Below are 27,060 nucleotides of genomic sequence, written 5' to 3' on the forward strand. Positions count from 1 at the left end.
CTCCAGGGCACAGCTGCATTTCTGCATCCTCCCTGGGTCCCCTCTCACCCCCAGACTCACGCTTTCCTTCCCGTCTCTTACAGGAGAAGCGCATGTCAAAAGCAACAGAAGTAATGATGCAGTATGTGGAGAATCTGAAGAGGACATATGAGAAGGACCATGCAGAGCTCATGGAGTTTAAAAAACTTGCAAATCAGAATTCAAGCCGCAGCTGTGGCCCCTCTGGTAAGGACCCGGCTGCCTGCTTCCATCTTGGGCCTGCAATGTGGACCCCAGTGGCTGTTAGCCAGAGGCAGAGTGATCAGGGCAGCCCTAGAACCTGTTTCCAGTTGAGCAAAGCTCTCTGGCCCAGGTCAGTGATGCCTAGAGGCCTCACAGCAGCTGCTCCAGCGACCCCACGGGGCCCAAGACAAGGAAATGGAAATGGCCCCAAATGACTGTCTGACTCTCAGTGTAGCTGATCGTAGCAGCTGACCATGGACACAGAAACCCCGGCTGCCAAGAGCTTCCTCTCACTTTGTGAGAGTGACCCCAAACCCTATGTCTTTACGTTTTGGGACCCCCATTTTAGGAAGTACATGCTAAGGAATTTGGGCTTTATTATGGAAACCAGAGATCCGAATCAGGGAGATGACCTGATCATTTATGTAGTCTGAAAAGGTTCCCTCTGAGATGTGATGATTACATTACTGGGACAAGCAGAGACAGGGAATCCCATGAAGATGCTACTGCAATAGCCTGGGGACAGATGAAGGGTAGGGAGCAGGGACCAGGCTAAAATGCACCATTACTGAACTAAATAGCAGTGCATTTAAAGAACCACTCTTTTTAAAGTTTTATACAAATTGCTATAGGAGCACAGAACATGGGCCTTGATTCTGCTGGAGGGCATCAAGAAAGCCTTCACAGAAGGATGGCATCGGTCAGTGTTTAAAGTAAAAATAGGAGTTCTCCAGGCAAGAGGAAGAAATATGGCCCAGGTGGAAAAAAAGCACTGGCAGAGTGGGGACTGGGAGAAAGAAGATGAAACGGTGTGATGGAGTTGTGGAGTGTGTGTGTGTGAGAGTGTGAAGGCTGGGGCTGCACGTCAGCCTCTGTCCTCCAGGCAGTGGGGTGTACTGGTGGGCATAACCCACATGGCATGGCCAGATTTTATTATTAGGAGATGACTCTGACTTCACAGTGGACCGTGCATTTATGTTTTGACGTGTGAACATTAAAGTAATGAGAGACATGTTGGGGGGAGGGTGGTGCCTTGAGCTCTGCAGGGCTTTGGGCTCCAGCTGATGAGGGATAAGCAGGAGCAAACAGACCTTTCAGCAACAGGAATCCCTGTGGAATGCAAACATCCGTGTTAGCAAGAGCAGGAGGAGGGGAAGTGCAGAAAGTATAACAGATGGAGAAGCCTCTATAAACAGGAGGTTAGCAAGTTTCCTGGGGAATATCAGTGACGCTGCCCAGAGTCCAAAGGCAGTGTCCACAGGCTTCAGACTGTCTGCTTTGGATCTCAGCAGCACAGCTCCTGCCCCACGTGCCTCTGGGCTGCTAACAGCTCAGTTAGCGTTGGAAGCTGAGGAAGCTGCTTGCTGCCAAAGAAATCCAAGTGCAGGTTCTAGAATTCTTGCCTTGCAAGGTTCAAGGTCTCCTGCAAACCACCATACCCAAGCTTTATGGGTTGAACAGCTACCCATGAGTCTCATTCATTCATGCTACATACACTCATTGAGCAACTTCAATGTATCCCGCATGCTTCTGGAATGTGGAAGTTAAGGACACACATGCCCAGACCCAAGGAAGCTCCCAACATGTGGTAGGGCAGGGCAGGCAGCCAGGCAGGTGTGTCTGGAAGCTGAGCTGTGACCAGTCCCTGAGACCGCTGATTGCGATCTTCACAGAGCCTCTGGCAGTCTCTGTGGCTGGGACTCTGAAGACTACAGGGAAATAAAATAGCTGTTTAGAAAAGTGTTAATACAGTTTTAAAAATATAACATGAATTACTTTTCTTTGAATATCCAACATGTTGATTGTTTGCAATTTGGATTATTTCCTCAAGCTACAAGGGTACTTCAAAAAGTTCATGGAAAATGGAATTAAAAGATAAGTTTATTTTGGTGCAAAAAAATCTTGAAATCCATGCATAGTTTTTTCATGTAAGCATTTTCTGTGAAACTTTGAGCTCACAGAGACCCCTTACAGAATTCCAGAAGTGTAAATACTAGTTCAAGGGAAAGAAATATGAGAGTCTTAAAGGAAACATTTTCAAGTAACCCTTTGATAGTTTCATCTAGTAAGTTACAATGCATGTGACATTGACAATTCTTGTTCTTTTAAAAATATTTTTAAGACTTTGATAAGCCAAAATTGTGCATTTTTCAAATTTTGACTTGTAAAACTAATTGTTAGACTTTCCAAATATTTACTAAGCATTTGCATTTCTACTTTTATAAATTCCCTAACTATGATGTTTGCCCATTTGTAAGATTGGTATTTTATTATTTATTTGAACTCTTCACATATAAAGAACATTTTCTAGTTCTGCTATTGTGGCTGACTGGGAAACTTAAAAATCTATTGACCACACGAAGAAATTTCTGCTGGACAAAATAAGGCAAACTTTAAAAGAACAGCTGAATCCACAAGAAAAGGAACAATGGAACCACGCTTGCCCTGCGGCTTCCTTGGGGACTGTGTTAGCCTCCGGGGCGTGGGGCTGAGTGCTGCACTCACACGTGATCTGAGATGAGGCTTGGACATCCACAGTGAACGGACACTGAGCTTCCCATAGAGAGGTCGGATCTTCCAAGCACTGTCTGTTTATATAGAATTTAGATTAGGGAAAAAACAATCATCAACCAGCAGAAAACCAGCAAAGTTTTTCTGTTTGACCCTGTGCTCCAGCAGGAAGACACTTTCTCCTTCCTCCAAGGAAAAGTGCATGCCCAGAGTAACAGCCATGATGATGTAGTTTTTTTTTGGGGGGGGGTGTAAAGAGCAGCAAGACGGTACCCCCAAGAACACTGTCAGCCACTGTACAAGGATCTACTCTGCACCAGAACACACAGGATTCCACTACATAAAGCCTCAATGGAGAGGAGTTCACATGAAAACATCCACCAAGAACAACAGGAGAATATCCTAAGAACCTCATATAATAAAGATACTCTGATTTTTTTTAAAAAGATGTTTAAAATTATTAGAGGACTAAAGAATGGGCCAAAAACATGAGGGAAAAGAATTGTCAATAAAGAATAAAATAGAACTTCTCAAAATTAGGAATAAAGTCATAGAAATTAGAAATTTGGGGCCAGCATTGGGGCATAGCAGGTAAAGCCACTGGCATCCCATATGGGCACTGCTTCAAGTCCCAGCTGCTCCACTTCCAATCCAGCTCCCTGCTGATGGCTTGGGAAAGCAGAGGCAGATAGCCTGAGTGTTTGGGCCCCTGCCACCCACGTGAGAGACTCAGATGATGGCTTGGCTCAATTCTGGCCATTGCAGCCATCTGAGGAATGAACCAGTAGATGGAAGTTTCTCCTCCTTCCTCTCCCCTTCTTTCCACCCCTCCCTCTTCTCTCTCTGTGCTCCCTGCCCCCAGCTCTTTCAAAGTAAAATTTAAAAACAGACACTCAGTTTGGGTGTGGTGGTTGCTAAAGTTGAGCCAGTCCTCAATTTTGCAGATCTCTTCCTGTTGGGCACACTTCCCCATCCCCTTCAAGTTAGGCAAGGCCATGAGACTAGCTTTGGTGAATGAAACATGGGCAGGAAGCCATGTGTTAGGGAGCTGAGGGCCGTAGGACATGCTAGCGACTGACCCTGGGTTTCTCTCTCCTTACATAATGGCCTGACTCCTGGGTAAGGAAGCCAACAGCAGAGCCTGTGGCCAACTCAGAAATGAATGCTGAGGCCCGGTGTCGTGGCTGAGCGGGTTAACCTGACACAACACCTGCATCCTATATCAGAGTGCAGGTTTGAGTTCTGACAGCTCCACTTCCAATCCACCTCCCTGTTAGTGCACCTGGGAAAGCAGTGGAAAACGGCACAAGTACCTGGGCCCTTGTCACCTAAATAGGTGATTGGGATGGAGTTCTGGGCTCCTGGCTTGGGCCTAGATTAGCTCCAGCTATAGTGGCTGTTTGAGGAGTGAACCAATAGAAGAATGCTCCCTCCACTCCCCTCCCCCCAAAAACTGTGTCTCTTAAATAAACAGATAAAAATAAGTAAATGGACATGCAGCATAGGTGAAAAACCAAACTTTGCAGTTGTAAACCACTATAGGATTATTTACCATTGTAGTATAACCTAGTTTATCCTGGTTGATAAAACAGATTGTGCAGAGTTGAAGAAAAAAATAATCAGGAAGATAAATTTACCCAAAATGCATTTCACAGTGTAAATTGATTAAAAATATGAAAAATACATTATGAGATATGGGATAGAGTACAGATGTGGGAGTGCTAAATATATTTATTAGGTGTTCACAGGGGAGAACTAGATAGAGAAGATACTCAGTGCTGAGAACTTCCCAGAAGAGAGATCTGCATTTTTGGATTTGGAAAGCCTAACAGATCTCATGTAGGAGAAAGATATATCAAAAAAGAAAACGTGGAATAACAAAGTCCAGATCTTAAAAGTAACCAAGGATAAGATTATTCACAAAGCACTTACAGTACCAGAAGACAACGGGGTGAGCTCTTCAAAGAACTGAGAGAAAGTAACTGTCAACCTATGGATAATACACCCATTTAAACTCACATACACAACTGGAGGCGAGGTGAAGACATTTTGAGACAGCAACTAGGAGAATGCGCTTCTCAGATACCTTACAGAAAGAACAACTGAAGAATGTATTTAGGGAAAAATGAAATTGAGTTCAAAAGAGAGGACTAGGATACAAGGAGGAATGGTGAGCAAAAACATTTGTAAATGTCTCAGTAAATAGGCATTCTTTGTAGAAAACAATCATGAATAAGTAGGGAGTATAAAAACAAGGTAAAATACAAATGATGAAAAACAGTATAATTAAGGTTGAAGGGGGTTATTATTAGTTAAGGGGACACACCAAAGAGTATAACTAGAAGTTATAATTTCTAGACTGGTATGAGGAGTGGAGGAGGGATTAGTGGGGAAAAGATCAATGAATAAATCACGGTAAGTAGAAAGTATAAAAAATAAGATGTTAGAAATAATACATCAATAATCACAAGACCTCAGATTAGGTTAGGAAAAATAATTATGTGCTTTTCAAGAGACTCCCCTAAGATACATGGACATGACATATTCGTGGTGGGGGGGTGGGTACGGGCTGGATGGCAACAGTCCAGCTGAGTCACACTGAATTGTGCTTGCAAATGTTCTCTGCACAAATTCAGATGCTTCCGGGTATCAGTATTGCCCAGGTGTGGTGCTAAAAGGTTTATATTAACCATATCACTTAATGTATGACAAAAGAAGAAAATCCTGGGAGGGTGACTTGCTTTGTTCTGAATCACTGTGTAGGTGGTTACTGAAACTCCTCAGTCAGCAAGTGTTCATTCTTTATCAACACTGCCCCTTCCTTGCTCATAGTTTCCCTAGTTGTACTCCCATGGAATGAGCAGTGACCCAAAAAGCCTCAGTGTTGCTATGTGTAGTTTTTGCACGCTGTCCAGGGCACTCTCCAGATAGCAAGTAGTGGAGTCAGACGAAGATGAGAGGTGAAAGACTCGGGCTTAGCATAGTGTCCAGTAGAGTTAGGACAACGGTTTTGTCCAAAAAATCTTGCACTCTGCAGGTGATCATTTCAGAGGGTGAAATTTAGCATCCTCAATGCCCAGACCCTTGGACCACCTGCTGAGAGCCACTTCTGGCCCATGGGTACCAATACTGTTTCTGTCTGCTGGTTTCTTGTTTGTAGCCTAGTCGGAAACTTACCTGAATTCTCTTCTTTGTTCCCTCCTGCTGCAGAAGACGGGGTCCCTCGCACTGCACGATCCATGTCCCTCACGATGGGAAAGGTATGCATGTTCAAGGAATACCAAGGTCCAAGGACAAGCACAAAGATTCCATGGTCACCCAAGCAGTCTTCCTCAGATCCATGGAGTCAGAGCACCTCTGAACAGTCTCCAATGAGCTCCCACACCTGCCAACTTAGCCTATAAAACCTCATCTTTCTTCCTTGTATGTAGTCTGCCTGGTTTTAAGTCCCTTAACTGAACATGAAGTGATGCATAAGCCTTGGTGTTGCTGCAGGTGGTTTTTATACAGATCCAGGTGTCATTCAGAGGCTGGAAGCCATTCCATTCTGTATCTCCAGGGTCCTATGAGCTAAAGTAAGAACATATTGAGAGATCACTCATCATCAATAGAAAATCTGAGTTCACTTTGACCCCTCTCTCCACACCAATTCCTAGCATCATTGCTACCTCAAAACCAAAATATCCAGGGAGTGTCATTACAGAATTAGGTACTAGTAGGCTTTTTCCAGGCCCTTCTCAACCAGGGCTATTGACGCCTCCCAGACATTGAACCCATTCACTTCTCTGCCCACAGAATATGCCCCGGCGGAGGGTCAGCGTTGCTGTGGTTCCCAAGTTCAATGCCCTGAACCTTCCTGGCCAGTCTCCAAGCTCATCGCCCATCCCCTCCTTACCCGTTTTGGTAAGTATGGTGATGCCCGCCTTCCAGCCCTATTCTTTCTTTCACTCGTGCTTACCACTGTGGAGGTTACCCAGATCATGACAGGATCATCAAGGACAGGAAATTTCCAGCACATCATCTGAGCAATGGGTTAACAAAGCTCGATGTGGACTGGGCCACGTGTGTTCTACTGCTCTGAGAAGAGGCCTTGGTGTCCTTGGGCAAGGTGTTGGCAGCTCAGGGAGTGTTCCTCACAATAATAGTCCTTTTCATGCTTCAGCCACAGTTCTCCAAGGTGGGGGTACTTTCTTTCCTCTCTGCAGTAGGTCTAAGTAGCTGCAGGTTGGAATGTGTAGTAGCTAAGTTTTAAACACTAGACTTTCTGAACTCAGAGCCCATGTTGTTCTGCCTCAATTCACTGCAGGATTATTTACAACAATGAACACTGGGGAAAAAAAAAAACAGTATTCCAATAATAAGAGATCAATCAAAGATTATGATATCACTATAAGTATTTATAAGAACATAATTATTGCCCATGATTTTGTATGAATACAAAATAAGATACATATAAAATTAGCATAATTTAATTCTGTTTTGTACTTTTAAAAGTATGTTTTTATGAGTAGACAAAATTCTGGAAAAAATATGTAAAACTATTATTACCTCTGGGCAATGGTGAAACAGGTAATTTTTATTTTCTTGATGCCTTATATTTCTACAATAAGAATATATTAATAGAAAAAAATTACCTATTTCATATTTTTAAATAAAGACAGTTCCTATAATACAACAAAAATATTTTGACATCCCAGGTCTTTGTCTATCTGATTACTTCTACCTAAAACTTTTCTAATTCTTTCTCCAGTGGCTTCTCTAATCTCTGTCTGATTAGCACTAATCAGTAAAGAAATAATCTGATGGTGTAAGCAATTAATAACACAGATTCAAGCTCTGTTGTTGTATCTCCAGTTTTTTTTTCCAGCTTTTCCTACTTCAGGCATTCCAGTCATCTATGATCACCTTGAACTCCCAAACCACTAACACAAAGCAACCTGAAAAAAAATGTTAATATTCATGAGGAGGGCTATGTGGTGTGTGTTAGCAGACCTGTTTCCCATATTTTGCTAAAATGTATAAATGTGGCTTCCAAATACACTAGAGCACTTGAAAAACCTCAAAAATGTAAGTTATGAAAAATGCATAGATTTCAATTTCTCTGCACTAAACATTTTTTAATTCCATTTTCCATAAACTTTTTGAAGTACCCTCATATGGTGCTTTAGACGGGTGGTTGACAACCAAAACTAAACACTAAATTTATGCAGGACATTTCTGAAAACATACTATCCCCAGGTCTTACCTCAAGATTTCAAGTGGATCAAAGTTTTTTAAAAATCTCTCCTAAATGATTCTAATGTGTAGCCTGAGTTGAGAACCACTGCTTACACTAGGTCCATCTCATCAACATGACATGGAAATCCTGGGGAATTTACTATACAGAGGTTTCCCATGGCTTGAGCATCTAATAATGAACAGACATCTCCTGAGACTTCAGCCTGGGGCTTTGCCTGTAGGAGCACTGATGGACTTTTGTGGATATCTCCCAGGAAACTCAGGAATACATTTGGTAGGAGGTCTCTGGTGTTCTCTCACAGTCAGTAAACAGGGGATAGACAAAAAAATGATGGGTTCCCACTGGAATGGAGTCTCAATAGGTGAACTCTTCTCTTGGCTCAAGAAGACTTGAAGAGAAGGGGGGGTGGGTGATGCAGCAGGTAAAGCTGCTGCCTGCAACACCGGGTCACATATGGGCGCCGGTTTGTGTCTTTGCTCCACTTCCGATCAAGCTTCCTGCTAATGGCCTGGGAAAAACAGCGGACAATGGCCCAAGTGCTTGGGTCCCTGCACACCCATGTGGAAGAGCTGGATGAAGCTCCTGGTTCCTGGCTTTGGCCTGGCTCAACCCTGGCCGCTACAGCACTTGGGGAATAAACCAGTAGATGGAAGACTGTCTCTCTCTCTCTTTCTCTCTCTCTCTTTTCTCTGACTTTCAAATAATTTTTTCCAAAGGAAAGGAACAAGTTGCAGGTGTGGCAGAGAGAAGGGTACCGAGGAAAGGAGCCCAGGGAAGTCCCAGGGACAAGGCTATCTAAGGCTGGGCTCTGGTGCATATTGGGAAGTGGGGGGAGCGGAGGGAGGGAAAGAGAAGGGGCTGCAGCTACCCTTGCCCAGCATCATCACAGGACTAGAAGTTCTGGTTTCTTCATTCCACTTCTCATCCTCACTTCTGTCTCCTGTTTCCATCCAGTCGGAATCACCCAATGGGAAAAGCAACCTGCCTGCCACCTCCTTACTGCCTGCACTTTTGGAAAAGTAAGTTTGTTGATTGTACTCTAATCTTTGGGATCCCAGCAGAAAATATCCTCAACTCATTTTTTTTCCTCACACCATCATCCCCAAAATGGGATGCAAAGAAAATTAAGTAATAGAGTAATGAATGGAACTCTGAGACCCACAACTATTTCAGACTCAGTTGGCAAAGTTCTTGGACTAGGAGGATGCCACAGGTGAGGGTAAGCAGAGCCTGGAGGAGACGGAAGCTTCCTCTGGAGATTGGGATTCTCTGGGCTGAAATACAACAGAGCCCCCAACTCACTGGGGTATAAATATGAAGGCCACAGGTAGGGCAGCTCCCAGTGTGGCAGAGCAGGACTCCAGCTCTGCGCTCAACCACTTCCTCACCTTGGTCTACTTCGTACGTTGACTTTGTGCTCATGGCAAATGGCTGCTTGTTCCAGGTATTCCAACCAGGACAGTATTGACAGAAAGAATCCCCACCTCTCTTTCTTCGGAATGAACTCAGAAGCCTCTCACCATCTTCCCTCTTGTCTCATTGGAAATTTTGGGACAAATGTTGGGAATAAAGTTTTGGAATGGGATTGGTGTTAAAGACATAAACTATCCCCTGGAGTTAAGAAAATGAGCTTCTTATGAAGCAAAATAATGCCTTTGAAAAATAGTAAATTCCTGAACAAAATCACGTTACTGCTAGGAAGCAGGAAAGAGGACGAGTGCTGGATGGCAACCAACAGTGTCTGCGACGCCTAACTTTCCTGGGTATCCATGCAATTTGCAGGTCTTTTTATCCTCAGCCAAAGCAAGGCAGGCTGTTTCTGTGTACTCACAGGCGTTCCTAACTTTCCAAATTCTTCCATCTGCTTGCTGGAAAACATCTGGATCACAGCTGCTACCTCTCAGAACCTTTCCCTGGTGTCTTTGCTCACTTGGTAGAACACAAACCTGACTTGTCCTTCTTCCCAGCCCTGAGACACCTTTAGTCCCCATTTCTACTTGTTGTTGGGAAGGTTTTGCTTGACCCAGCAGGGAATGTGTATGTTGGGCCCCTTTTGGTGTAGAGAAGCTCCCCAGCTCCCCACCCCCAGACTCAACCCGTTTTCCTCACCTCTCAATATGTCTGTCCAACTGCCAGCTTATTGCTCGGTGACTACTCCCAGGTTGCTCTACAGATTTGCTCTGTATTTTCTTCCATGAGTTTACAGGTCCTTCATGTTATGGAACTCTCTCTAGCTTGCCTCCCCCTTCCTCCCCTACATCCTGAGAAATTGTAAAGGGATGACAGATTGACAGCCATGTGGAAGTCACTGAGTGAGAATCTCAGCAAGCCCCAGAGGCATAGTGCCTAGTCCACAGTCTCTGGATCCCTACAGAAAGGGTCACCTGTTGCTCTGGGATGCTCAGAACATCCCCCTGCCAACCCTCCCTTTGCACACACCAATCCCTACTCCAGAGGACTCCCATCAAGTCCTCAGTCTTGACTCTGGTCCTGGAGATCCAGTCATGGCAAATTTAGATCTCCAGTCTCCCAACAGACTCTAATCATGGTAGAGCAGGTCCAGGACTTGGTAGAACTGATGCTCAAGCCAGCTTCAGTCCAAAGCAGTGGGGATGATTGAGAACATGAGCTATCTTTGGTAGAGAATCAGACTCAAAAGGAATGTGAACTAGTGAGGGTCAATGGTGGTGCCACCTTCCCAAGGGTTTAGAGCCAGGAGAGAGAAGGATAAGGTGAGGATGAAGGCAAGTCAAGCAAGAGACTCCCAGGAAGGTGTCAACAGGTCACTCTTGGGAATAACTAGAGAAAAGTAGCAGGAGCCATGCTGTGGGCTGGTTTGCCTGCTGAGAATGTACTCGTACAAGGATTGTTGCAGAGGGGAGAGGGAATATTCAAAGGAGGAGATATTATGACTAACCAGCTTCCCCCGGGTTATCTAAAAGCTGCTAAGGGATCTCCACCTGAACTCATGAAACTGGAAATATGTAAGAGCGTCCCAAGAGGCTAACAGTGAGCTCACTTGTGAATGAAAATGGATGCCTATCTTCTGATATAAAAATACAATCAATTCTAGCCACCCTACCCAAATTGTTAGAGACAAATAATGTTGTGATTTAAATTGCTTTCCAGCTTGTTTATTTAGCTTCATGCTAAAATGATTTCATATTTTCCAAGCAAGAAGGGAATTGGCTAAGCACATGAAAAGAAGATCAAATAGTCTATGGCTCATTCACAACCAAATACTGGTGAGATGATGGCGCTACCCAATGCAATCAGAGAATTCTGAGACTTACTCTTGTAGGTCCTTTCACAATAACACGCTCTTTATTCCACAAGCATCTAGCAACCTGTAGAACCAAAGAAACGTGTCGGTACAGGGGTCATATTTAAAGCCAGCCTTAGTTCACAGCCATGAGCAGAGATTCCTTTAGCCCAGTCCAACAGAATTCTCAGCAAATAGCCATTTACAAAGAAGACTTTCCTATTTTACAAAACTCGCAGGCAGGGACTGGGTATGTCATAATGAAGTCAGTACAACTTAGTGGACACTTAAAGGCACCAAGCATCATTCCAATTCAAATGCAATCTTTGCTCCTGTGATCACAGTCATATGGAGGGTAAGGCGGGTATATAAAACATAACAATGTCCTCTGAGTCATGCTGTAACAGATAGTGGGGGCCCAGAGAGAGGGACAAAGTAACTTTAACCCAAGGGTGTGGGGGAGAGGAGCAGAGCTTTCTCAGGGAGAAGGCATTCAAGCTGAATCTTAGAGATGCATAAGGAGAAACTCCCAAAAGGATGATATATTCAGGGAACTTTAAGCTCAAGCCAGAGGCAGGAGACAACAACAGACATTGTACATGCTGTGTTTTCTCCCTGGCTCTCAAAGGCCCTCCCAGTCATCTCCCACTCTAGACAAGCAGTCTGTAAAATAAGGGCAGCATCCTAAGCCAAGGTCCAGCCTGCAGGTGGAAACAGGTTCACCCTTCACTGGGTAGGGACCTTGGAAGTCCCTCATACCACCTAGAACTCCAGGAAGAGACTTCTTTTGGATGGGAAGGCTCAAAGGGACTTGGGTTGCATATCCTGACACAAGGTTAGCTCCTGCACCAATAATGTGAACTCAAGAAAGTCCCTTAATCAACCTGAATGTGGGTTTCTTATCTGTCATTTGGGATAATGCCCAGCATGGGTGGCAGACAGTGTGGGCAAACACATGGGCAAGTGCCAGACTGGATACGGTCGAAGATGCTGTTCAACACACTGGTTGTGTGATCTCTGGTTGGTTACGTAACATCTCTGAGCCTTGGTTACCTCACCTGTGAAACTGAGAACAATCACATCTCACTGGGTCATCCCTGAGGCTCAGGTGAGATCCTGGAGCCTCAGGCAGAGATTAAATGTTAGCTCTTCTTATCATTGGGGAGATCAAATGAGAGAAAGTATTTGAGAGCCCCACAGGAGAGTTGAAATAGGCAGCAGATCCATGTGAAATGGGCTTCCTGGCTCTACCAGCAGAAGTTTTGTTTATGGACACTCGATTAGTAAAACTCTGAGGTGAGGGGTCAGCACAGTGGTGCAGCAGGTTAAGCCAACACCTGTAATGCTGGCATCCCATAATCGGAGTGCCCGTTTGAATCCCACCTGCTCAGCTTCCAATCTAGCTCCCTGCTAATGCACAAAACACTAAGGTGCATGGAGATGTTATGGCACACAATAGACATGCACCTGAGAAACTTATTACAGAAAACAGCTTTAAGTTTAATGTGAATTTTACGATACTTTAAATTAATTCAGAGTTCTTCTGTCTGGTGTGTCAGAGTAACATATATCAAGTTATCCCTTGAAGATACAAATAATTGCCAGATTAAAAAAAAAAGCCAAAGGTGATAAATTAACAATTCACATTTAGAGGAAGCTCAGATTGCTCTCAAAATTTACCAATCAATCCACTACACAATAATAGGTAACACTGGAATACCATGTTCCAGAGAGTTTGCTTACATTTCTTCTTTAATTCTTATACCACCACCTTCAGCTACACATTATTATCCCCAGTTTATAACTGAGAAATCTGAATTTCAGGCCGATTCAGTCATTTGCATGTATTGGAGCTGGGATCTGAACACAGGTTCGCCTCAGGCGTGTTCTTTTCCTCTTTACCACACTAGTCTCCTAACATGTTTACCATTAAGGAACCCCTAAGGTAGACCAACCCAGGCTAAAGAAATGAAAAGACTGATCCCAGTATTCCATTTCTGAAGTATGAATGCATTTCAGAAGAGAACAGCTTTCCCTGCCCTGGCTGTCACTGTGTTTTTCTTCTCTTGCTCCAATCATTTGGACAAATAGGAAATTGCACATTAGGCAAAGGTCAATGGAAGGGAGTGGATAATGTAATTTGCAAAAGGAGAACTGTTATGAATAGCTGGTATTTTTAGAGTGTTATCTTTCTTGTTCACAATGGGTTTTGGTTTCCAGCCTAATGAAATATAAATTTTACAAGGTCTGAGGAAAGTCGAGAGAAGGGAGACTGAAGCCAAGAATGAGAAGACATAAGGCTCACTCATAAACCCTGCCGGTGAGGTCAGGGAGGGGCAGCAGCTGGGAGCCCTCACAGTCCTGCCTGGGAAGCTCTCTTCCTAGTTTTGCCGTGTTTGAGGGCTCCTCCATGACAACCTCACTCCCACCAGGATTCGGGGCGCCTAGGTGAGCTGCAGGATTTGGAGAAAAGACATGGCTATGAGGATCCTTCCTCTCAATGTGTGATCCAGACCTCGATTGGGCTCCCAGCACTGGCCAGCCAACTCACTGCAGTTTTCTCATGTTTGTTTTCCTACTTGCCCACATGACTCTTGCCCCTGTGGCTTTCTCCTAAACCTTTGCTGGGCTCTACCGCTTGCTATCAGGGGACGGCCTCGCCTTCCCCTCCGTATACAAAGTTTAAGCTCTCAGTCCGAGAGGAGCTCCTCATCTTCCCCCGCCAGATCCCCAGCTGGAGTCTTCACCTTCTTCCCTCGTTCTAACCGAGGAGAGGTTTCCACACCTTTCTATGGCAGGTCCCTACTTCCCTTTCCAAAGACAGCCCCCTTTGGTCATCTGCTTTCCCTCCTCCCCTCTGCTGCTCACGTCTGCTACATTCAAAGGTGCTTTCATTCCTCAGCCCACTCTGGCAGCTTCTCGCTCCACTAACAAGCTCCTCCACAGCCCTTCAAGTCAGCTCACCGTGCCTGCATCTTCCCTCATCTCCCCTTCCATTCTTTCCAGCCCGCCCTTGGTTCCCACCATTAAATCAAGGCTCCTCTTGACTCTGAGTGATCGAGTCTAACTAACAGTCGCTCTGTGCCCCTGACTCAGCTCTCAGAAGTGGGTGGCACAGTGCACTCTCCCCTGGCTCTCAGGACTCCATACTCTGCTGGTCTCCCTCACTCCTCTCTGCCTGCTGTTTCTCAGACTCCTCCGTAGGCTCCCTCTTTTCTGTCCAGGTATGGGGGTACTCATGGGCTGGTCTCGGCTCCTCCTCTTCTCTTCCCTCGCAGTCTCCTTAGGCAGTCTTATCCACTCCACTGGCTTTCAGTGTCAGCCAGGTTCTGATGACACCAAATGACTGTCCCCAGCTCTTCTGGAGGTATCTGGTATTTCCCACTGTCTACCTGACACCCCTACTTGGCAAACTCAGGGACCTTGCTAGTTTATCCCGTCCGAAAATGAACTTCCACCATACTGCCTCTTTGCAGTTCTTCACATACCCCAGGACCTTAAGTATTTGAGTCTTGGTACATCCAGCACTGTTGACCCAGGGTGATCTTTCCTCAGCTGTGGCCATGACTGATTTCTAGTCTTTCAGATCTGGGCTTCAATTTCAGCACCTCAGGCCTTTTTAAAAAAAAAAAAAAATTTTTTTTTTTTTCTAAACATTCTCAGGGTGGGTGTTTGGTGAAGCAGTTAAGATGCTACTTGGGACACTTGCATCCCACATCAAGAGAGCCTGGTTCCAGTCCTGGCTCTACTTGCAATTCCAGCTTCCTGCTAATGTGCACCCTGGGAGACAACAGATGATGACTCAAGTGCTTGGGCTCCTGCCACCTACAAGGGAGACCCAGATGAGTCTCCTGGTTTCAGCCTGGCCCAGCCCTGGCACTTGCAGGCATTTGGGGGGAATGAACCAGCAGATGGAAGATCAGTCAGTGTCTCTCTCTGCCTTTCAAATAAACTTAATTTTTTAAAAATAATTTTTAGAAATTTTGAAATTAAAACATTCTCTTCTTATTTTCCATTACTGCACAGTTTGTTTCTTTCATAAATATTACCACTCATAATGTCTTACATATTTTTGTTTTCCTTTTTGGGGCTCTTTCTCTTCTGCTAAGCTCCATGTTGTATCCCCAATATGCTGCAACATGCCTATACCTTAGTTAGACCCAGTGTGTTTGGGGGAATGAGCAGGGATCATGAAGTAAAAGATGGGCCACAGGAATGGGGCGACCCTGAATGTCTGGGCTGCCCACCCCTTCCTCACCTCACTGCTGTGGAGCTGCTAAGAGCTGTCTGTCCCCTCACAGCACCTGCTGGAGTAAAAACAAAGGTGGATTTGGGAGCGCGAGGGAAACAGGAGCTGGAGCAGTGTTTGGCCCTTTGTAAAATCTTGTCTCCAGGTAGGAGGTTTGAAAAGAACCTGATGGCTCCTGAAAGACCCTGAGTTTTTGCACAGCCAACTGGGAATTAGGCTTGAGAGAGGGTTTTACTTTCAGATATTCAACTTTCCCTGAAATGATGCCCTGTACTTTCCCCTTCCCATCAGTGGAAAGACAAACGGGGACCCTGATTGTGACGCCTCTGTGCCCGCGCCGCCCCCGAGCTGCCTGGAGGAAGTGAGCCAGGAGACTAAGGCCAGGGTGGAGGAAGAAGCCTACAACAAGGGGTGAGTCAGATCACAGTCACCAAGGGTACCTGGCTGGTCTCGGGAGACACCTTCCCATGGCCTTTCCTGTTTCTTAGTGGCACTGGGGAAGCAACCAGTGGCCTCCAGACCTCCTTGCCTCAGGAAGGAACACAGAGGAAGGAGCAAGACCATTCCACAGGAAGGACAGAAGGAAGCAGGACAGAGGGTGTGGTCTGATAGTAATGACACGGCCTTCTTTTTAGGCAGAAAGCCACCAGAACAGTCAGGGGCCCAGGGTGAATTCCTCTTGGTGGTTCCCGAGGCTTCCTGACACGTGCTCAGGGCACTCATGTTGCTGCCAACAGCACCCAGGCAGCTGCAACTGTACTTCCTAAGACTTTCCTTCCTCATACACACTCTTATCCTCTTCCAACCGTCCCCTTCCCTGACTGTGCCACTTTGGCCAGTCATCAGTCACGGAAGGGGCAGAACACTGGGTAGGGCCCAAGCCCTGGCTCCCAGGTACAGAAAGACCTCTAACCAGGCATTGTGGTTGAACTGTCCTATCCCCTCGGTTCATGAGGGAAATGAACCTTCCCCTGATATAGAACTCACGGGCTTCTGGGTGGAGTCACTTACACAGTGGTGGGCTTGCCCCAGCCAAAGTGCTGGTCTTAAGCCCCCGGCTGTAGAACAGGCACACAGATTTGTTCTGGCTGACATTGATCTTGGGAAGTAAAACAAGTCTTTTCACCCACATCTTTATGCTCAGAGTGCCTGGGGAGAAACTCTTAACATTGACTATAAACATTTGCCAAGTACCTTTCTAGGTTAAGCTTTGTGCCTAGGACTTGCAAAAAAGGTCCCAAGGCCTTGAAATTCCGATGTTAGACAAAAGAGTAAGTGCAATCTTACCCCTGCAAATGTTTTCTAGGATAAGAACCCATCAGGAGAGCCTGGGCCCACATTTTTTCCCTGTCAGGTCTGTCACACTGTCGCATAAACAGGAAGGATGACTGGGGAGGGAGGGGAAATTGTACTGACGTGTGCCACTTTGGGGTTCAGTGGTGCATCACAGTGTTTTCCTGTTGTGTGGAATCACAGGAAGTGCGTAGGATTGGAAGTGCTCAAGTCCCCTGTCCTCCCAACTCAGGAAGGGATGCTTTGAGTCTGGTCTTTCCAGACTCAGTTGTCCTTTTTGTCCACCAGGTACCAGGAAGGTCTGAAGAAGACCAAAGAACTTCAAGACCTAAAAGAGGAGGAAGAAGAACAGAAGAGTGAGAGTCCAGAGGAACCTGGAGAGGTAGAAGAAACCGAAGAGGAGGAAAACGACCGGAGGAGCAGGTGGGAAGCTGACATTTGGAGCCCTTTCCTTGCCACTGCAGAAATGGATCACAGTTCATCTCACTCTTTAATTGCATAAAATCCCTGGAGATGCCAGGCCAGGGCCCACACTAAGTGGCCAACAGAAGCCAGGAAAGCACTCATGTTGGTGAGGAGGTAGAGGAGATGCCAAGGAGAGAAACTAGTTAACAATAGGATGATTTTACATAACTCAGGGGTCAGTGGTAGTCATTGGCAGGGCAGCCGGCCATGGGCCATGGGCAGGGCAGGAGCCGGAAAGGGTGAAGGACCCAGCCCAGTCAATGTCAGCTTCTTTTCCAGTCATCTGCATAAAAGGGCCCAGGCCAAGGGAGCTGGCCTAAAGCATTAGAGGGGGTTTCTTACAAGAAAAGTACAGGGGCAGAGGGAACACATGGAAGAAGGGGCAGACTCAGCTCAGCGGCAAAGATGAGTCTCCAGCAGGCAACAAGCATGGTCACTTGGACAGTACCTTCCCTTTGAATTGGAAGACTGGGGTTTTTCTTTCAAAGTACTTAATATTTCAAGTGTATTTTCCCCTAAATCAGAAGAAAAAATATAGCATGCATGTAAGAAGAGTAGATACTGCACCTTGGTCACTGGTGTCCTGCCTGGACTTTAGGATGTAGAATGGTAGACATAACCTCACCTGGTTCCAGGGTGTTCCATGTGTTGAGGCATGAGAGTAGACTCTCAGCCCCACCGGGCCAGGATTACCCCATCCAAGGACATGCTTGGGGGCAGAACATGCTGGTGCTTATAGAAGACGTATACTTTGCCCCACAGATACCGTGACCACGTCAATGAACTGGAATTTCAGGATAGCCCCAATTTCTGCTCTATTGTCTCAATTAGTACATTAAGCCACCTTGGACTTTGATTTTTTAAAAAATGTAGTTATAAAAACCTTGGAGGCCGGCGCCGCGGCTCACTAGGCTAATCCTCCGCCTTGCAGCGCCGGCACACCAGGTTCTAGTCCCGGTCGAGGCACCGGATTCTGTCCCGGTTGCCCCTCTTCCTGTCCAGCTCTCTGCTGTGGCCCGGGAGTGCAGTGGAGGATGGCCCAAGTGCTTGGGCCCTGCACCCCATGGGAGACCAGGATAAGTACCTGGCTCCTGCCTTCGGATCAGCGTGGTGCGCTGGCCGCGGCAGCCATTGGAGGGTGAACCAACGGCAAAGGAAGACCTTTCTCTCTGTCTCTTTCACTGTCCACTCTGCCTGTCAAAAAAAAAAAAAAAAAAAAAAAAAAACCTTGGAATATACTTCACAAATCTTTGTTTTTATACACCTGGGCTATGTTGAAGTCCAGGGCAGCTCCACACAGAACAATTAATTACCTAATCATCTACTGAACTTGGCATGGAGTAAACATCTGGACCTCATTCTGACAAACTCAGGAAGTCACATGCATGCAATGAAAAATGTAGTAAGGTGAAGATTAGAAGCAAGATGGACATGCAAGTGATGGGAACACACATCCTGCCTCTCAAATAAATAACATTTTTTTTTAAATGTGGAATCTCTGCTGCCAGTGGCTGGGTCCTGCTCTCCCTCCTGGGCTCAGTGGCTCTTATTTTCAGGCCCCCACGTTGCCTTCCTTCCTCTCAGGGAGGCAAACCCAAGCCTGAACAAAGTCTTGTCTTTGGCATCCCTGAGTACAGCTAGGAAAGGCTGGAGTTTCTAATGCTTCCAAACACCGACAAGAAACAAAAGAGGAATAAACAGGGAGAGTACATGGAATATAAACAGTGTGGTGTACAAAGCACAGGACTCAAAGCCTTATCTAGTTCATTTGATCTCAGGAGACTGGTGGCTCCTTCCCTTGGGTGAAATCCCAGCGGAAATAAGACTTTGTGTCCCTCTCTGTCCAGCCCCAGGCCATCAGTGCTTGGGAGTGGCCAGCTGGAGCAGCCATCACCGAAGAGTGTCCTGTTGGTCCTGAGAGGCCTCGTTCTAACTCCGACCTTCACTGTCTCTTGCATTAGCTTTTTGGTTTTTGGAAACAGGCCTGTAGCTCAGGGGATGGATATGAGACAGGCGTGCAGCCCTTGGAAGGGTCCTTACCCTTCAGGACTGGGGCTCGGCCTGCCCTTTTCAGGCCCAGTGTGGCTGCTGCTTCTCCTGAAGGGCCAGTGTTGCTGTCAGCAGGTCCTCTTGCACCTGCAACCCATGCTTGAAGGAGCCTGAGAGCGGTTGTCATCAATGCCAGGCAATCCCCATTTATTCCTGAGTCCCTCAGAGCCACAGTTGCCTGCAATGCCTGCACTTAAAGTATTCCCCCAGGAAAAGTTTGGTCCTCATTAAAAAAGTCTGAAGCAATTAAAATTCCATGTCAGCGTGGGCATTGCAGGGCAGTTGGTTAAGCTACTGCTTGGGATATTCACATCCTATACTGCAATACTGGCTTGAGTCCTGCTACTCCACTTCTGCTGCAGCTCCCTGCTGATGCACCTGGGAAACAGCAGCTAATTGCCCAAGTACTTGGGTCCCTGCCACCCACATGAGAGACCTGGATGGAGTTCCCAACTCCTGGCTTTGGCATGGCCCAGCCCTAGTTTTGCAGGTGTTTGGAAAATAAACCAATGTATAGAAAATCTCTCTTCTTTCTGTCACTCTGCTTTTCAAACAAATAAATAGATCTTTTTCAAAATATTAAGTGCTGGGGCTGAGCCGCCTCCTGCAGCACCAGCATCCCATATGGGCACTGGTTCATGTCCCGGCTGCCCCTCTTCCAGTCCAGCTCTCTGCTATGCCCTGGTAAAACAGCAGAAGATGGCCCAAGTTCTTGGGCCCCTGCATCTGCATGGGAGACCCTGAGGAAGCTCCTGGCCCCTGGCTTTGGATTGGCCCATCTCTGGCCATTTGGGGAGTGAGCCAGTGGATGGAAGACCTTTCTCTCTGTCTCTCTGTCTCTCTGTAACTCTACCTCTCAAATAAGTAAATTAAAAAAATAAAAATAAATGCCTATTATTGCATTTAAAAACACTGAGGTAAGCCCAGCTGCCAAGCTCTTATTTAAGAGATTCAGTAGCAAATGCTGAAATCCTTTTGTCAGAGTTTCTTCTCTGATATATGTAACAATGTAATCTGCTATGAATACTGCTCTCTACGTTTAAAATGGACTTTGGAACCACCATTATCTTAACCATCTTAAAACAGAGAACACAGGTTTGTTATATTTGTATCAGAAATACAATGACCAAATGAGATCCTTAATAAGATGCAACATAGAACTTTTTCTTTTCTCTGTCTTTTCAAACCTGCCTTGATATTTAGGCTACTTCCTTTATTTTCCAATAACTCTCAGAGAGCAGAAGCTTACTTTTAACAACCAGAAAAATCACTTCCAAAGGAACTGTATTTCTAATCCAGTCCCTAAGCTCTTTTATGGGCTAGAAATGGATGATCAGCTCTAAAGGGTCCAAAGCCAGATCTTGACTTTCTCCCTTGCAGGCTCCTCAAGAGTGTGGTTAGAGTGGGATCCTGGGTGCCCCAGCAGCTTGTTTGGGGCATGGAAAAATACAACCCTAAAGACAGACTCCATCTTAGCATCCAATGACATCTACATAGAAACCAAAGTATCCAAACAGGGCTGAGAAAATTAGCTTCCATTTCCAAGCTCTCCCTTCCCAACAGGCGCAAAAGCAATTTCCACATCACTTAGCACTCTGTTGCTCTGCTTCACTGTGCCTGACATGACCTCACAGGTTTCCACATGGAAGGGAAGCCAAGCATGTCCCCTGGGACTTCAGCATCTCGTCTCTTTCTAAGGAGGCCATTGGTTGAGTTTTCTCAATTTATTGCAAGTTGTCTATTTTCTACTGACTCTGAACCTAAGCTCCTCTCAGCTCAAAAGCCAGTGTGTGGCAGTGTCTGTGTAGGCCTCAGGGTCTTCAGGAAGCCCTTCTGTCACTGTCCCCACCTCCTTGGTTTGATAATCCTCAGTGTTCTCATTTCCCATATTACTTTTCAAATGGAGCTGGAATTAAAACCAGGAAATTTTAGCTTAATGCAGGTGGCCAGGGTTTCTCAGAGATATCTAGAATGGACTCCTCAAAGTGATTTCCCAGGCTTGGTGTTCAGTAGGCCACAAAGAGGACACGTCGAAAGGCATTTGGGAAAGAGGCAAGAGGAAAAGGGGGCAAGAATAGAGGCATGTATGAAGGAGAGATGAAAGGGAAGGAAGCAAGAGAGAGAAGACTGGAGAGAGTGAGGGTAAAGGAAGGAAAAGAAGGGAGAAATTAGAGAATGAATATGAGTGAGGCTGAGAAAACATCTTAAATAAGCCACCTAGAGATTGCTAGAGCCTACTGTATTCTGGTTGCCCTTGGGGTGATTTGAAGTGAGATCTTGGGGTTCATCCAATCCCAACTCAACTGGACATCAAGCTTCTTCTAAAGGTTTATTACACTCATTCCACTCTGGACACTATTGGACATGGAACTGAGAACAATGTGTTACACAATTTAGCACAGAAGCAGGGGACAGATTAGAATGTGGAAATGATTGCTAATATGGCTAAAATCAGAAAGGATTCTGGTCCTGTGTGGATGCATAGGTATACAGATCAGTCACCGTTGTACCTGAGGCTTGTGACAATGCAAGTATCAGTAACCGTTCCAAGAAGAGATGAGGGGATGTGTGAATGGATACATGATCAAGCAAGGAATAGTTTTCTTGACCAGTAGTTGCAAATGTCAAGGCTCTATGGACTGGTGGCATCAAAATTACCTGTGGAAATTTATAGATCACTAAGCCATAACTTTGGAGATTCTCCTTCAGGAGGCCTGGGGTAATAAGAGTAATTGCTGCCAAGTGATTCTATGCACTGGTGAGTTTGAGAACTGTGGCTCTAGACAGCATAGACAGTATCCCCTAGACAGAGAAGTAGGTACCTGGGCTCATATATGTGCCCAAAATACTAAACCCTCCACCTATTTCTTCATTGACAGCAAATTTGAAGAACTGGTTCATTTCTTACAAGTAACATACCCCAAACTATGCCAGCATTGGCACGTGATCTGGATGATGGCTGCAGCGATGCTGGTCTTGACTGTGGTGCTGGGGCTCTACAACTCCTATAACTCTTGTGTGGAACAGGATGATGGACCCCTTGGAAGATCAACTTGCTCAGCAGCCCAGAGGGACTCCTGGTGGAGCTCTGGACTCCAGCAAGAGCAGCCTACGGAGCAGTAGAAAACCTGATACTGAGCTGGTGCCCTGCTCCAGTAGCTTAGCCCAGCACCCCAGCCCTCCATATAGTGCATCAGGCCCAGGTGTGGGCACGCTGCTGTCCATCCTGTCCAGGAATGAGGAAGGCTGCTTTTCACACTTGACACCCTGTGGAGCTATTCACAGACAACAACTTGATGCTCTTGGAGGATCAACAAGACTGCTCTGGGAAAGCTTCTGGTGAACTAAGAAGTCATCTTCTCCAAGGAACACTAAACAAAGGAAAGTTCTTGCCCTTGCTGAGGTGGCCAAGCAGAACTAAACCACCTAGGGGGGACAGGAGGAAGCTCATTTACCCCACTCTTCCTCTCTGCAGTGGGTTGTCAGGAAGAATTGTGCTTAACAACTAATACTGATGCTAACTATCAGACCTGGAATTTGAAGAGACAACATGAATATCCTCCCATTTCCCATCTCATTCAAATGACTATCTTTCAGCCTTCCCTTCTCCCCTTGGGAAGAAACTCTTCTAAGAGTTTCATTTTATAAAAGTAGGAAAGTTTTTTTCAGAAAAATGCACAGACTAAATTTAGCTCAGTGCTTAAAATGAAATGGGGAGATATGAATTAATATATATGCATTTGCAAACACACACACACAACAAAAAAATGCATGTGCACGAAGCCAACAACCCCTCAAAAGTGTGCTCTGGGCGCATGTTCTGGATAAGCAGGATGCATGCCAAGCCAACCAATATTTTATTCTGTGTGGGGCAGTCACCAAGCACTCAGAGTTCAGTGAGCTCTCCACATGGATTGAGGTTTGAAAAACCACTGACGACGCATAGGCTTCCATGGCACACTTACCAGTCTCCATTTCAAACCCCAGTTCTAAGCTGCTATAAAGCACAGTCCTTTCCCTACATGCTCTCTCCTACTGAAGCAGTTAACCCACCTCTTAGGTTCGTGAGAAATGTAGCTTTCAGCTGCAGCCTCCTCCTTCAGATGTGCACCCACACGCCAGGGGGGCAGTTGTGCCTCAGCACTTCAGTTCAAATGGGATTTTCAACCCCAACATGTTTCAGGGCATTCCAAATTGCTGTGCATAAACCAAAGGAACATATCCCATCTCCAAGTTGACTTTTTCCCCTATCTTGACAGCCACTGCCTTCATTCAACTCTTATGAGTTGGGGGAGGGGGACTGGTTTCCATGTGGTGGTTTTGTTGCTGTTTCGTTGATATTGTTTGCTTCCATTGCTAACACTCAAACTACACAGAAATTACTGTGAGCCAAGCACATCTCTGTATTATATAGGTGTTAACTCATCTAGTCCTTAAGAAAAAGGAGAGACTATGGGGTTTTTAGATAAGGAAAGTGAAGCTCAAAAAAGGCAATTTGCCAAGGACACCCAGCTAGGAAATCACAGAACAAGAATTCAAACCCAGGTAACCTGGCCTCCAGGGGGCTATGCTCTTAAAGCCCTTATTACCTTGCCGCTTCCGCTATCCTAACTGGACGTCTTACACCCCAGTCTCACTTCTCCAAGTGGTGCTTCACCTACTCTAAACCATTCCTGGTTCCCAGCTAAATAGTTTTCTCACAGCTCCACACCTCCTCCCATTCTTCAGGATCAAGTGCAGAAGTCATTCCCTGCACACAGTCTTTGACACCATCCTCCTACACTCTCCACCATTGCCAACACAATAGGGAACAGCCTCCTCTGGGCTTTCTGGCACTGTTGAAACATTTGCACCATTGATCTTTGCCTACAGTATATCATGGTAACTTATTTATATATCTGTTTTCCTGAGTGTTTTTCCTCAAAGACAAGAACCATGCCTTATCCATCTCTTGGGTAAGTGTCTAGCATGGTGGCTCACACTTGGGAGGGTATCACTTAACTTTGGTCAAAAGAACATGCCACATTCAAGGTGGTGGAGAGCAGCTTAGGGATAGCTGTAATTCTGCATGATTCCCAGTACTAGCATCATCACTGCCCCAGTATCCATGAGAAAAGTCACTTGTTTCTCAATCTTAGATTGTTCTAATATTCCTCAGTCCCCTCTGAAAGGAATGAGACCAGACTAGCAAGAAAGACAGGTCTCAGCATATCCACTCCCCTTAGGGAAACCTCTCTGGACCAGTCCCCACCTGAAAATAGCCTGCTATGGGAGGCAGCCTCCTGTGCAGTGGCTGGGACATGACTGTGAAAGAAGCCCATGCAAGGGTGGACCAAGGATGTGCCATTAAGGTACAGAGCAGAGGTGCAGAGCAGAGCAGAGCAGACAGACTTTGGGGGCATCGGTGATTGGTTCACCTGGCCTCTTCCAGGGGTACTGGATACAACCGAAGGAAATTTATGTAAGAACCTCAGAGCCAAAAGGCAGGTTCTGAATGGAGCTCCAGAGAGAGTGGCTGTGGGGCAGGACTCTAGCTGGGCAATGCCAGTCTCAGCCTACTTTAAAGAAAGATCAGGCTGGGCTGGGCCACTGTGCACTTGACCACAAGGTTCCCACCCTTGTTTCCAGGTGAGACAAAGAACAAGAGCATAGGTGTAGAGAGCTCCTACACCTCCAGCTAATTCACAGGAAGGTTTGCTAAAGCACCTCATCCAGACCCAGGCTTCACTCAAACTGCTGAGGGAAGTCAGAGAAAAGGAGGTCTCCGAAAGGGAGGGCAAGAGTGACCACATTTACAGTGGAGTGGCTGAAAAAGTATTTATTGGCCTATTCTAGAAAACAAAGATCAACAAGAAATAGTTGCAGCTGTGCCAAGGCAGTCATGAAATGAAAAGGCACCGGCCATGTACTTCCAGTGGTCATGTTGATCTGAAATAAAATTTCCCCTTGAAATGCCCCTGTAGTCTGCCATTTCTGCTTTGCCCAAGGTACCTGGTTGCCCACCTTCAGCTGCAGGGTGATGTGTTGTGTGTGTCATTGCAGATGTCACCTCCTAAAAGATACTCACTTTCTGGCTGCCACAAAGCCCTATATAATGCTCCCCATATCCAGCCTGACAGGATGAATGGAGATGGAGATGCTGGGTTTGTGTATCACTGGCTGTCAGTTGTTAAACCTCACACAGGTGTGTTAGCATTGAACTGTAGAGTGTCACATACCTGAGTTTGAAAATAAAAACACATTTCCAAATCTTTGGCAGAGCCAAATGCTTCCTCATTCTATGGAGCTGAGCCGCAATCTCCGCCCCTGAGTTAGGTCCCTTTAGCCATTCATGTCTCCCAGAACCAAGCCAGAGGTCCTTGGCCTTTGGATCACTGTACTAAGGGCTAGCTCATGGAGTAAGTCCATTCCTGATCCTAGTTTTTTATACCCCCCCAGTCTATGACTTTTTAAAATACATTTTCCTGTAATAGAGACTCCTGAGTTTTCTTTGCCCACCTGATTTCCACAGTTTGTCTATGTTTTTGGTCTTTCTTGTTGCTGATTTCAGGGACTGTGCATCTTCTGGACCTAGCACCCTAGAAACAAATTCTCCCACCCAATACTTACACCCTCTTTGTGGTCTTCTGTATCTACCAAAATGAAATGTTGGTGTATTAAGCCACAGAGATGCAGGCATGTCTGTTATGGCTGCTGGCCTATCCTGACCAATGCAGATGTTTGAACCAGAAACGCAGTGCTTTAATGATAAAATCCCAAAATTTGAGAAGTTCGTTTAGCAGTCTACAGGCAGGAATCACTAAACTAATATTAGAGTCTGTAAAGATCGTGACCCATGCTGTTAATAAAACAAAAATACTTGGTGAAGTGATAACTTAACCCATGATAACTTGAAAGGCAGCCCATGGCTAGGCTAGTTCTAGTGGAAGTGGCTGGAAGGAATCAGACGTTGAAGTACTTGAGGCTCTGTTTGCTGCTTTTGGTAAGGTACTACGAGGGGGAAAAAAGCACTTGGGAAAGAATTGACTACTTGGAAGTATTAAGAACACTGAAGTACTGAAGGATTAGAAAGCCTGACTTCTAAATTCCAAACAGATTAAAAAGAGCTTTGAGTGAAATGGAACTTTAAAAAATTCTCAGTAGGCCAGGTCAACTCAGCCTATAGCAAAGGTTAGATTAAGGACATGACCCTTCCATTTGCAGTTTCAAAAGAATGTAATGTATCCACCATTAGATGAGAAAACAGAGAAGCATGGGACCCTGTCTTCAGAAACATGACTGGGAAAGGATTTGGGGTTTGACTGGCACATGGAATCAAATAGATCAGAAATTAACTTTGTGAGGGAATTGTATTTACAAAGAAACACAACCCAGGACTAAAAACTTTGTTCAAATTAGAAAACCTTAGGGATCATAAACTTACACCAGCAGGAAGCAGACTACAAAAGCCATACTCACTAATACCCACCTTAAATGTGCCTAAGATGGGCTAGCGCCATGGCTCACTTGGTTAATCCTCTGCCTGCAGCACCGGCATCCCATATGGGTGTAGGGTTCTAGTCCCGGTTGCTGCTCTTCCAGTTCAGCTCTCTGTTGTGGCCCGGGAGGGCAGTGGAGGATGGCCAAGTCCTTGGGCCCCTGCACCCGCATGGGAGACCAGGAGGAAGCATCTGGCTCCTGGCTTCGGATCGGCACAACGCCAGCCGTGGTGGCCATTTGGGGAGTGAACCAATGGAAGGAAGACAATCTCTCTGTTTCTCTCTCTCTCTG

At 45.8% G+C, this 27,060-nt stretch overlaps 1 protein-coding gene and 1 long non-coding RNA gene across 9 annotated transcripts in view; one reads left to right on the forward strand and one right to left on the reverse strand.

The window, feature by feature from the left end:
- IRAG1 (inositol 1,4,5-triphosphate receptor associated 1) overlaps positions 1–25,541 on the forward strand; it is a 128,414-nt gene extending 102,873 nt beyond the window's left edge. For all 8 annotated transcript variants that reach the window (XM_051851398.2, XM_017345354.3, XM_070073302.1 and 5 more), the window contains 7 exons: positions 84–225; positions 5,944–5,993; positions 6,529–6,636; positions 8,927–8,991; positions 15,775–15,894; positions 17,065–17,199; positions 22,170–25,541. In XM_051851398.2, the coding sequence (XP_051707358.2) occupies positions 84–225; positions 5,944–5,993; positions 6,529–6,636; positions 8,927–8,991; positions 15,775–15,894; positions 17,065–17,199; positions 22,170–22,413 (864 nt within the window). In that variant the 3' untranslated portion in view covers positions 22,414–25,541. The remainder of the gene's footprint in view (positions 1–83; positions 226–5,943; positions 5,994–6,528; positions 6,637–8,926; positions 8,992–15,774; positions 15,895–17,064; positions 17,200–22,169) is intronic.
- Positions 5,020–27,060, reverse strand: part of LOC127492323 (uncharacterized) — a 65,115-nt gene continuing 43,074 nt past the window's right edge. Inside the window, exon 2 of the long non-coding RNA XR_011388453.1 lies at positions 5,020–6,303. This is a non-coding gene — a long non-coding RNA (uncharacterized lncRNA). The remainder of the gene's footprint in view (positions 6,304–27,060) is intronic.

Source organism: Oryctolagus cuniculus, chromosome 1 (genome assembly GCF_964237555.1).
Source record: "Oryctolagus cuniculus chromosome 1, mOryCun1.1, whole genome shotgun sequence".
NCBI lineage: Eukaryota > Metazoa > Chordata > Mammalia > Lagomorpha > Leporidae > Oryctolagus > Oryctolagus cuniculus.